The sequence below is a fragment of the Pyrus communis genome, chromosome 1 (assembly GCF_963583255.1).
Source record: "Pyrus communis chromosome 1, drPyrComm1.1, whole genome shotgun sequence".
In the NCBI taxonomy this organism is placed as follows: Eukaryota; Viridiplantae; Streptophyta; class Magnoliopsida; order Rosales; family Rosaceae; genus Pyrus; species Pyrus communis.
Window position 1 is genome coordinate 10,831,118 of NC_084803.1, and position 13,261 is coordinate 10,844,378.

Genomic DNA, 13,261 nt, shown 5'->3' on the forward strand with positions numbered 1-13,261 from the left:
GACCCTGAATCGAGCTGTGTTGGCCGACACCTGGAAGGTGACGAAACCATAAAATGTGATAGTGCATAAAAAGTGAATAAATTTGAATCTAAAATTGTCTAAGTACCAGAGTGCGCTACGAGTGGGAGCGAACCCATTTCACACGCGATGTCAGAACATAAGTAAGGTACAGTATTGTGGGTAAGAATCATACCCTCAGAAATATCCATCAATACTAAGATTCGCCACAGATTCTTGTCGATACAAACTCAGCAGCTAAAACCTAGAGGGCACCAAACAGAAGGTGTGAGTAAGCAATAAAACCAAGCTTCCCAAAGTTATTACCTCTCTAAAAGTAATGCCCCTAAATGTAAAACTCGTATCGTTTTCCATAAGATAGTACAACATATATACCTATATCCAAACCATACTCAGAAATGACCAAAACCACGGTTTACCATCAACTCCACCATACATTAATAAGTAGGCCAAATGAACTAAATCAATACAAAGTGATATATCAGTCAAAGTCATCTAAAATGACATGTACAACTTATCCATATCTCATCAATCATGGCTAGTATATAAGTCGGAGTCACCTATAATGACCTGTACGACTTATCCATATATCATCAATCCTGGCTAGCATATAAGTCGGAGTCACCTATAGTGACCTGTACGACTTATCCATATCTCATCAATCATGCCTAGCATATAAGTCGGAGTCACCTATAGTGACCTGTACGAGTTATCCATATCTCATCAATCCTGGCTAGCATATAAGTCGGAGTCACCTATAGTGACCTGTACGACTTATCCATATCTCATCAATCATGGCTAGCATATAAGTCGGAGTCACCTATAGTGACCTGTACGACTTATCCATATCTCATCAATCATGGCTAGCATATAAGTCGGAGTCACCTATAGTGACCTGTACGACTTATCCATATCTCATCAATCCTGGCTAGCCAATAGCTCAATAAGTATACTTGCACACGAGTCGGAACCACCTAAAATGGTCTGTACGACAGGACTGGGTGTAAATAAATACGCTCAAGTGCTACGATCACGTGAAGACTGGGCGAATAATCGCGGGTCACCTACGAGTCGGAACCACCTAAAGTGGTCTGTACGACAGGACTGTACACCTACCTTGAATCCAAGGTGAGCGTAAGGTGCGGGAGGTGAACATCACGTGAAGGACTGTGCCCTGGCCACGGACGGGAGCACTAACACCGGGGTGCAGGCTTATAAGCTGTACTATATCTTAACACAATCGTACTCACTACCATCACTAACATCAACATGTACTCACCTGAAGCTTACCTAGGTGTCCTGCGTCCACCTTTGCACTTGAAAGCATTCCCAATAATTATATGCAAGTAGTATACATATGGATATACCATGATGCAATCTAACACTCAACCATGTTGTAGCATTTTCAATTATAAACTATACAGTATGAAATGTACAATCAATAACGCTCTACTCCCGAACTACTTATTTTCAGGGATAATTATCCATGATAACCCAATTAACACTAATTAACTAACTAATTCACAAAACTAAAACTTGTCTTTATCAATTTCCTTCGCATTACTCAATTTCCCAAATAAGGCTTTTGTCTCAAATATTTTATGGCTGCATCTAACGTCTCGTTAGACTGCCTACGTACCCTAGACAGGGATCAAGCCATTCGTAGTTCATATAAGTACTTCAAGCATTCACAATAATTATACGAAGGTAATACGCCTAATCAATTTAAAAGTGTCGATAGAACTCTCAACAATATGTACGATAAAAAGGAAAAGATCCACTCACCTGGAGTCCACGCTATGATTCTCTAGCGCACGCATCGAGGCATCCTGAATGATTGGTCCCTGTGACCAATCATCAAATCACATCTCAGAACTCTTATCTGAAGAATACGTAATTCACATAAAACACAACCTCAACGACATTCTAAAATAGTTTGAGACCCATTGACCACAAGTCAACCGTCAATCAAAAATCGACGGTAGGGTTTACAACCCTGTATAACTTGACCCGGAAGATCCGCATATCAGATTTCCAATCCGCAACTCCCAACGATCCACAATATATTTCTAGAATAACATATTAAAATTTCATTACGATCCAACGGTCAGATCTCCGCCAATTGCCTAAAACAAGTGGCCGTGAACATTTATTTTACTAACTTACAAATCAATTCAAGAAGATCCGTAAGTCGGATTCCCGATCCATAAATTCCTATGATCTTTAAATATTACATATTATAATGTACCCAATTTTGGTGACGATCCAACGGTCGGATCATCGATTCACATTTTTATCAAGTAACGTATCGTAACGAATTTAGGTTCCAACTATCAACCTACGTCATTCAAATGACAAAACTGAATTCAAGACATTTAACATAGCCTAAAAATAGCATTGGCGACCCACTGGCCACGCGCCGCCGCGGGTGGCGGTCGGCCGCCCCGACTCGCCGGAAAATTCAACTATTTCCAAAAATTCTCAAACTTCACAGAAATGAATATCTCAGTGAGTGGAGCAACTTTCATACCTTCCACGAAGTCCAAAAGTTGACGGAAGATGGTCAATTTTGCCCACAAAGCTGGCAGGTGCCTAAAACTTCCCGACGTCGATTCGTCGTCTACGGTGGTCCAACGGGGTCAAGGTTGGTTGGGTTTTGCTCCTGGGATGATGGGCTACAAAGCCCAAGTGGTGGCATCGGTCATCGCTTTGCCGATTTGCCGGAAAATCGAAAAGGGTGGCCGGAGCACCATTGATTTTCATCAACTTTCGTGGCCTCAAACCGCCTCATACCATGGTTAATCAAGGTGGTTCTTGGGTGGGTTTTGTAGAGGGGAATGAGAGCTTCAAGATGATGGTGGTGGCATCCAAAAACTCCACCGGAGTTGGCCGGAATCAGCCTTGGAAGATGGATGGTCGTGCATGTCGGGTCACGGTTTTGGGGGAGCTTTCCCATTTTTTTTTTTCTTTTTTTTTCTTCTTTCTTTTTGATTGGCTGCCAACTTTACTTCTTCTTTCCTCCCTCCATTTTCTGATTGGGCTTCCCCCACAAAGTGGGGATTTAATTTAAATAAACATTAAACCTTGAATAACCAATTTCGAACGTCCGTAACTATACCGTTATAATCCGGACTCCCAAACGGCTTTCGCCTATACGTTCGTACCAATGAGTACTACGAGGATATGCTAAAAGAATAAGTCCCACATCTCTCAAGTCGATGGTCTACGGAAGTCAAAGTCCTTGCCTCTAGGGCAATTTCGTAAATTCACGGTTTTAAAATAAAATAAAAACGTAAAATTTGGAACGGGTTGTCACAGTACTAATCATTAAACAAAACTTATAACATAGTTTTTTTTATTAAAACTAAAACTTTTCAAGCCATTTTCATTAATTTTCCTAAAAGATAATGATTAGCTAATTACAATCTTTGCTATTTCAATTAGAATCCATTTAGAATTTCTACTTAGTAGGAGGGGGAAAATGGAGGACCAACTTTTATTTAACTTGTTATTGCACATGAAGTCTCATTTCAATAAATTAATGATATGTGTAAATTTCTGAACATATATCATTAGTTTATTGAATAAAGACGTTATGATAAGTGGTAAATCTATTTTAGATGTCTTTTATAGGAAGAAGTAGTGTTCACACTCACACTCAATATCGGATCAGAAATAGTTAGCATGCATCATAAACAGATTAGGCAATGCAGCCAAAAGTTATCCTTTCTTGTAACTCTGTCAAGTCCCAACTCAAATATATAGCTGGTATCCTATGGTAGTACATTAACCGTATTTGTTGTCCAATAAATCAAAGAGTAATGTTAAGAAAACTAAATTTGTAGACAAGGTTTTGAAAACAAATGTACATGGAAATTAATGATTGGTTTATCACCTAAACGTTGATAAACGTGCTCATTACTATTGGTAACACATCATTTAATTTCCAAATTTAACCTATAAATTTAGCCTTCTAACATTACGCTAAATCAAAAACCCCGTTTTCCATAAACCCGCTTTTACTTTCCCTTCCCGGTCCCAGCATTCCTTGTCTGCCCTCGCCACTTCCAAGCCCACTTTTTTTTTTAATCATTATACTTCCTTACCCCTCACCCTTACCACTTACCTTACCCTCTCTCTCTCTCTCTCTCTCTCTCTCTCTCTCTCTCTCTCTCTCTCTCGCAGCTTCTAGCTCTATATATGGTGTATTATTGGATTAGTACATAACCTATCTACAAAGCAGGGAATGGTTGAGAGAGAAGAAAGTGCAATTTGCAAAAGCTGCTGAGCTTGGTTTGTTCAAAGGAAGGAGGATTTCTTAATTCAGTGATAATTGCATCCAGCTGCTACTAAGCGACATGACCAGCTGCGTCGATGTTGCGACTGAGCAACTCTGTTACATCCCTTGCAACTTTTGCAGTATTGTACTCGCGGTATCGATCTCTATCTATCTATCCATATATCTCTGATATTTTCCTCTTTCTTCTTTCTTTAATGGGAGATCTGCTTTTCAGTGATCCTCTCAAAACCCACTTTACCTATCTTATTTCTTCCATAAATATCTTTCTAGCATATATACAAGAAGCAAAAACAAATCCGATCCTGAGAAATTAAAATCAGGTTTTAATTAATTTTTGGTCAGGGTTTGGTGTTTTTTCAGTGGTGAAATCAAATAGTACGCAATTTGATAGTTTAACAAAGAGGATTTCTTTTGTGTTGTTTTAACCAGCGAGCTAGGTATATATAGTCAGGTCTCCATCGTTGGACTTTACTTTTTCTTCTTTTGCAGTCAAAGAAAGGTCATACCTGAAGGTCCTCCTGAAACGCTTAAGACCAGAGAGAGAGAGAGAGAGAGAGAGAGAGAGAGAGAGTTGATTGGTTAATTTATGTTTTGTTGCTGTAAGTTAATGGTGCTTCTTTTTAACGTAAAATACAAGAGGGTTTGACGATAATCCACTGACAAGGACAAGTCCTCCCTTTGATTTCTTCACTCTCTGACCTTTTTTGTTGCTAAAAACACTACATCGTCTCGTCCAAACTCATCACCTTCTTTTATTTCTGATAGCCCGATGGGGAAGACAGAAAATGAAGCCTTCTTCTCGCACTCTCTGTGGTGTTCTTTCCTATGAAAACTCCCCTCACAGCAATCTGAAAAGGAACACATAGGGTTTCGAATCTCGCCTTATGTGTTTTTGTAGGGAAAGAAATTAGGGTTTTGTGCTTACAAATTTATAATCAACTTTACACCTTTTTATGAGAGAAGAGACATACATAAATTTACCCCAAATAAATAATCCATTTAAGATCTAGCAGTACCCAATTCTTAATTTCTTCTTTCTTCTTCTATTAATTTCTGAGAAATGCATTTTTGCATTTAATTTGATTTATTTGTTTAATTACTCTTGCGGTCCAGATGTGCAGTGCAGCTTTTAAATCGGTGTATGATAATTTTTGGGTGCAATTAACGAGCTAAGAAACATGTAAGAAGATACATATATTATATATAGGCCCGCTCATATAGTAGTGATGATTTTGTCAGGTGAGCGTTCCATGCAGCAGCCTATTTGACATTGTGACCGTCCGATGTGGGCGCTGCACCAATTTATGGTCCGTGAACATGGCCGCAGCCTTTCAGTCACTGTCCTGGCAAGATGTTCAGGTGTGCTTTTCCCTTATTTAATTATTTGTTATTTACTAATTCTAAGAAAATAATTAATCATTCAATTAAAGGAGTTCATATAAGAACCCTCTTTGAAATCTAGGGCTAGCTTCTTCTGGGTGTTACTTCTTTTTTTAGTAAATCGCAGACTCGAGGATCTAACATAAATCGATCGAGTATTTCAAGGCATTTTGCAGTAGTGCAGAAACCCTAGGTAGGTTGCTCAGACAGCAGCCGCCATAACCCACAACCCAATACCTAAATTTTTGCTTTTTTTAAGATGCAGGTCAGGGCCTGTGCCCTCCTGAGTCCTGACGAACAATTGTTGCTTGTGTATCCGATTGCACCAAAAAATTATCTGTTATGAGCAACTTGATTAATATATTTTTATTAATTTTAATATAAGACAATAAAATGTGTTATAATTCTAATAAAATAATAAATACAATTTTACAGTTTTCTGTTACACCAAACAATCTCTTCTTTCTTAACCATCTAAACCTTAATAAGCATTTTCTTTTTTGTCAATTAATCAACGTTTCTAGTCTCTTTTTCTTTGGCTTGATTTGATTGACACGATTGAATGATAGGGTTCTTAGGTTCAATGATTTCTTTTCCATCAACTTTGTCCTCTACTGTGCAAACACAAATCTTACCACGCTTTGATTTATTTTCCAACAGTCAATCTGGGTTTTATATGCTTTATTTTATATGACAGTCTTAACTGATTCAGTCCTATCAAGCTGCTCTTCTTTTCGTGCTCTCCCCGCGCCCCGCCCCCACCCACAAAACCCCCCAACCAAAAACCCCCGCCGCCCCCTTAAAAAAACCGAGCCCGGCCACCTGGTAGGGTAGCTAACTAGCCACATATGTATAAGGAACTTTAATGAAAAATTCTCGATACTGTTTACTTTAACGAAAAACTACATTTTTACACTAAAAAATCAATCATGGTACTATTCACTTTACCTTTTATTTTGTTCTTATAGTTAAAACTCAAGACAAGCTCTACATTCATTAAAAAAAAAAAATGGTTTTCATTCCTATTTTTTCTACTCCATTATTTAAAATCTTATTCATTTTCAATTTTTTATCAAGGTACTTAAATTTTAATAAATATCATTAATATTTCAATAATAAATTTTTTTTTATTTCTAAATATATTCATTTAGTGTTAGAAACGTTACATTTGGTATATTTATATTTATGACTAAAATTTTTATCATATATTTTTATTTTTAGTTTGTACCCATTTTTAATTTGCAACCATTTTTTTTATATTTTGTACCAATTTTCTTTTCAGTTTTAATTTGTACCCATATATTAATTCTTTTTATGCCCATATTTTTTTAAACGTTTTATTTGTACTTGTAACCATATTTTTTAATTTATTTGTACCCATTTTAATTTTGCTAAATGTACCCATGCTAATTATATGTATTATTTTATGTTTTAAAATATCAATAGTTATTTTTAAAATATGTTAATAATTATGTGGGTACATTATTTTTTTGCTATAATTTTTGTGAAAAACAATATTACTCTAAAAATTTTTTTTTTTAAGTATTTATTATATTTTAAAAATATTATTTGATTTGTTTAAATTTCATAATTTGAGGGACATTAAATGCATAAATGCATGAGTTAAATCTCTTAAATGAGGCTAAGGACCTCGATCAAAATATTTAAACAAACAAGGTTTCAGTCTAACAATTAGGTTGATTAAGGACTGGAACCAAAATGACCCTAAAAAAAAACTGGTTTCTTAGGTTTATTTAATTTCATGGTTGGTGCCCTTGATGTTTAACTAATGTATACCGTTCTTATAAAAAGTTGATCTTCTTGCTTTTTTGTTATGCATTTAATTACTTTTAGGCACAAAACTACAACTGTAACTCTCAAAACTACCGGATTGATTCGGGCTCCTCTTCCAAATGCAACAAGAAGAATGCAACCAGAGACCCAACTTCAGATCATGCCACGGAAGAAAGGGGTGTGAACCGACGTGAGTTATCAATTAATCATTCCATAATTTGTAAAAATAAAAGATAATTAAGCATATATATATATATATATATGCCCCCCTTTTACTGCTAATGTGTCTATGTGTTTGCGTGCCTCTGTGTAGTCTATAGTATATGTTGACTGTTGCTATTATACATATTGATAAAAATGGAGTGAGTTGTTGTTTTCCTTTTCAGCTCCCGAGAAGAGGCAACGTGTACCTTCTGCATATAACCAGTTCATAAAGTAACTAAACCATTATATTTCAATTTTATTTTCTTTTAATTTGCTTTGCTTATAATTAATTACACAAGATGAGATTAATTACATTGATAGGGAGGAGATTCAGAGGATCAAGGCTAATAATCCAGACATTAGCCATAGAGAGGCTTTCAGCACTGCTGCCAAAAATGTAAGTGGACATGCATTTGCAAACAGCTAAATTGTAAAAACACTAGTTATTTGTGAGATTTTGTAAGCCATATTGATGAACTTGTTTTTTTTTTTTTTTTTTTTTTAATTAGTGGGCGCACTTCCCTCGTATTCATTTTGGGCTGATGTTGGAGACCAACAGTCAGGCTAAGCTGGACAATATATGTAAGTAATTTCACTAATTTATGTGTTTCTAAACTACTTCCTTGGCTTAATTAATCCTTTTTATTTTAAAATAAAAATATATATATGTTGCAGGACCCTGAGAAACATCTTATGTCAAGGGCTGCACTACTGAATAACTGATGACCACGATAATTTCCGGCAACGACGCCCGGTGATATCAAAGTTGTTCTTAGTGTAAAGGAATTGCCTGGACTGATCTACTGTGTTGTTCTTAAGGACATTTCAATATCCTTCTTCTTTGTACCTGTTACTACTCCCCCTTATTAGGGATTTTCTTTTGTTACGTGACTTAGAATTAAGCAATACGCTACTTTCCTTAATTTAATTTGTTATCTTGATCAATATTACTTAGTTTACAGTTTCCAACATGCATACTTTGTATATTTATGCAAAATTGAGACCACGTAATATAATATAGTATGTTTAGGAAGTACATCAGTCCCATGGAAAGTACTTTATCATCATATTTTTTGGGAAGTGTTATTAGCACCTCAAAAATCTTATTTTACACTCCTTGTAAACGTATTTTTCTTTCCAAATATAGAAAGTTTGAAGTATAAAATGAGATTTTTAGAGTGCCAATAATAATTCTCTTTTTTTTTTAGTCTATTTTTATTAAAACTTCATCATCACATTAACATGCTTAATTGTAGACAGTGCATGGCATATAGGAGAACCATGCGCATGTTTGTTGGGTAGGTTTAGCCTATACGTTTATTGGCTAAAGTTCAGGGTTAAATTTTAAACCTTTTCAAGATTTGCTATGGCTCCTTTCTCTTAGAAAATGCGTTTACCTACAAATAAAACGTGCGATTGGTCACGCTTACTTGAAAAAAAAAAAAAAATGCTGAGGAGACTCTCAAAAGTGAGACTCTCCATAGACTCTTTGTCACCTCATGTTTTTTGCATAATGTTTTATACTGTTGGCACGATAATTGGTGCTAGCTTGTGAGGTGACAAAGAGTCCGTGGAGAGTCCTACTTTAAGAGAGTCTGCCTAGCAGCATTTCTCATAAGTTTTAAAATTAGTTTAGGAATTGCCACTTAGTACTATAGTCTAGGTATTCCTCTTCTCTCTGCACTTGTAAATGAGAGGTCTTATACTTGAATCTCGCCAAAAATGAATTTGAACCATATTATTATGATAAACTCATTGTGAGGCTTAGCCCACTCTTCCAACCCTTTAGTGTAAATAATATTGTTTGATAAAAATAAAATAAAAAGTTTAGGAATCCCCCATTTCCAAAATTTATAAAAACATTAACACAATCCTCCTTCTTGGTATGATGGTATATATCTTAAACTTACCATCAAAGTAGGGTTTTACTCAATTTTTTGCGCGGCTTACAAACGAAAATATGTAAACCTCATCAATTATTTACTCAAAGAAAAACTCATCCATATAAACTACTTGTTATATGTTCCCATCCTTCATTCTACTATCTCATCGATTTAAACCTTATTAATTTTTTATTTTTTGTTCAAACCTTTTTTACTTTTATCAACGTCATTATTTGAATACTATAAGTTTTACACGTCAACATATTTTAAATTCATATTGAAAGCCTTATTTAACTTTTTCCAAATATCTTTTAAGAGTTAAAAGACGTTACACTTTGGTTTTTTCTTTAAAAAAAAAAAAAATTGTCAATATTCTTTCTAATGTTAATCTGTAACCATACATTTTAATTTCTTTTTGTGCTCATATTTTTTTAACTTTTATATGTACCCATATTTAATTTTGACATGTATCCATTGTTTTTGTACCCATAAGTTTTGTGATTTTCCCAAAGGTTTTATTTGTACAAAAAAGAATGTACTCGTACCAATTATATGTATATTTTTCATGTTTCAAAATTCAAATGTACTGTGACATCCCACATCGCCCAGGGGAGTGAGCCTTATATGTATATTCTCATCCCTACCTAGCACGATGTCTTTTGGGAGCTCACCGGCTTCGGGTTCCATGAGAACTCCGAAGTTAAGTGAGTAGTGCACGAGAGCATTCCCAAGATGGATGACCCATCAGAAAGTTCTCGTGTGAGTTCCCAGAAACAAAACCGTGAGGGTGTGCTGGGGGCCCAAAGCGGACAATATCGTGCTACGGTGGTGGAGCGAGCCCAGGAAGTGATATGCCCTGAGCCGGAATGTGAAATTGCACTGTACATTTTATTTTTTGTTTTTTTTGTTTGCTAGAACTATGTGAAAAAAAAAAACTTATTGTTAATTTTTAAGTAATTTTTGTACAGTGCAATTTAATAATCATAAATACACGAGATAAATTTCTTAAAAGGTGATAATTGAACAAATTGAAATGAAAAAAGGCAACATATGGCAAAGTGCTTTAAATTTTTGGACTTTGATTAAAATATTTGAACAAATAAAATATTGCCTAAAAATTTAATAGATTAGGGGAACTAAGGTGACCCTTAAATTAATCTGCTTATCTTTCACTGCAGTTAGAGAGATCTTTCAGTGTGATCGGAATGCGGAGTGATACACCACGTGTCACTTTCAAATGGTGTGATACGTGTATTAAAATGTTAATAACTTAAAAAAAAAAAAAAAAATCTCATCACTTATATAATAACACGTGATGTACCACCCGTGTTCCCAAAATGAAATTTTTTCTCCTGCAGCTAGACCTAATATAAGTAATAGTCATCATCTGCAAAAACCACTTTATACACACACACACACACGCACGCACACGTGTCCCTATGATACCCTTAGTTGCAGACATTGGTTTGTAAGTAAAATTTCAACCGTGCAGCAAGCATATCAACTAGCTAAAGCTACCATGACTTTATATAATTTGTCCTAATTTCCTGTTGAATTATTGGTTGCATGTAATGTGCTGTTGGGGAAAAGAGAAAAATGTATTCTTTCCCTTCTTTTTTTTCTTCTTTCAAAATTAAAAGAAAGCAAATATCTAAGAAAAGCCATTGTCTGTCCACGCATGGACTGCAACTCATAAATACTATGACCCTGTGTGAAAAGGAATTCATGGACCACCATTTTTGTTCTGAGGCATCCCCATTTTTCATTGATACCTCCTTGGAATCCCTTACAAAAGCACTAAAGATTGTTAGGGCTGGTTTGGTATTGCTGTGCTTTGAAAAAAAGCTGTTCCTACTGTGCTGTGAGAATAAGCAGCTGTGAAATAAAGCAGCAGAGTGTTTGGTAAATTTTTTTGTAAAAGTGCTTTTGAAAAAAAAAAAAACAGTATTAGAGTGTTTGGTAAACTTTTATGTAAAAAAGATGTGAAAAAAAGTCGGTTTTTCAAAGCTGGGTTTTGTAGCTTCTTGTTTTTGGCTTTTTTTCATCCAAAACTGTGAAAAAAAGCTGAAGCTAAGTGTTTACCAAACACAAAAACATCTCCCAACTTTTTTTTATAGCAGCTTTTTTCAAAATCACCTCAGTACCAAACCAGGTCTTAGTGATCCTCGGGAAGTACTTTAAAAAAAATTCTTATTTAATTGCTTCAGGGAGTTGCTTCCAACTTTGTTCTTATTTAGTAAGGATAATACTCAGTTTCTTTCTTTGAAAGTAGGCATTTGTATGTTCAAGCTAATTACAAATTCGACTTTTTTTCAAAAAAAAAAGAACTTTTTTTGTTATTTTTTAAGGAAAACTAATGAAAAGTTCAAAAAAAAAACTTTCATTTTAATGAAAAATGACAAATAAAGGTGTAGTAAATAGTACTAAGGAAAGGTAAAAATGTGGTTTTTCATTAAAAGTGAACAATATTAAGAGTATTTCGTTAAAACTCCTTTTTTTTTCTTTTTTTTTTTAAGTTATATTTGCATGATTTGCACGAATGAAAAATGACTTGTTTGATAAATGAGGTAAGAAGCTAGGTTTTGATAAAGTTACATTAAGGGGGCACAGTTTGGGCTAATTATAATTAAGTATCGAACTCGTTATTTATAAAAGTCGAACTTGAGACCTTCTAGCTACAAGTAAAAAAAAATATTGTAGCGTTATTAACCAGTCCAATCTAAGAAAATTTAGAAGAAGAATTATATATATGTGTGTGTGTGTGTGTGGTGAGATAATTAAGCTGGTTGGCTTTGCATTGCATGGACAAAGAGTTTAGGGAGTGAACGTTGAAGTAGCTAGGGTTGGGGTGATAGATATTGAGGAGGGGACCATCGGATGTCCTGCGGATCTTGAAGTGGGTTACGGTAGATTTCTCACAAGCTGGCAAGTTTCTTTTTTCCTAGTTTTTTTGAAAAGAAAGGAGAAGGGAAATATATATATATATATATATATATATATATATATGTATGTATGTATATATACCCATATATATAGTAAAATATGGTGGTCGTGGTGGTGGGGTGGGCAGAGTAATACGGCTGAGAGGCTGCTGCTGTGTCCTGCTGCTCTGCTCTGACCCCCTTCACCATTTCTGACATTTAGAATCTGAAACGTCAATTTCATGTCTGTCATATCAAATCAACGTCATTTCACCTCTGACTTCCCCCCTTCCCTTCCGCTCTCTTTCTCTCACTCTCCTGTTTGGAATGCGGGTGTCCTCAATGAAGTTTGAATACCACGAAGGTGGGCCCCAGAGAGTGAGTGACTGGCTAGTAAGCTGAAAAGATTAGAGAGAGGAGAGAAGTCTAACTACGACTAAAGTTTCTTCAATACAAAAAATGGAGGCAAGATGTGATTCCTATGGCATCATGTTCTGTGTCTGGAAATGCATTTGTTCGTTTACAACAAGTTCTCCATCTCGCAACAGTCCAATGTGTGTGGTAAAAAACTGTGACACGTAAGTCTGTCAGAAAGCATAGCATCACTTGTCCACACGTGCGAGAGTGGATGTGGGTCGTTGATGAAGGGCAAGTTCCTGACTGCATCATCGGACCACAGTCATTCACAAGCATTAGGACTGATTTGGTATTGCTGTGTTTTGAAAAAAAATTATTTCTGCTGTGCTGTGAAATAAAGAAGC

The 13,261-nt window shown here is 35.5% G+C and overlaps 1 protein-coding gene across 1 annotated transcript; it reads left to right on the forward strand.

The window, feature by feature from the left end:
- Window positions 1-4,180: 4,180 nt before the first annotated feature.
- LOC137716363 (axial regulator YABBY 5-like) lies at window positions 4,181-8,698 on the forward strand. The gene is made up of 7 exons (XM_068455806.1): window positions 4,181-4,451; window positions 5,558-5,677; window positions 7,553-7,682; window positions 7,879-7,927; window positions 8,018-8,093; window positions 8,206-8,278; window positions 8,372-8,698. Coding segments are annotated over exons 1-7 (525 nt in total). The 5' UTR covers window positions 4,181-4,376; the 3' UTR covers window positions 8,374-8,698.
- Window positions 8,699-13,261: the final 4,563 nt, after the last annotated feature.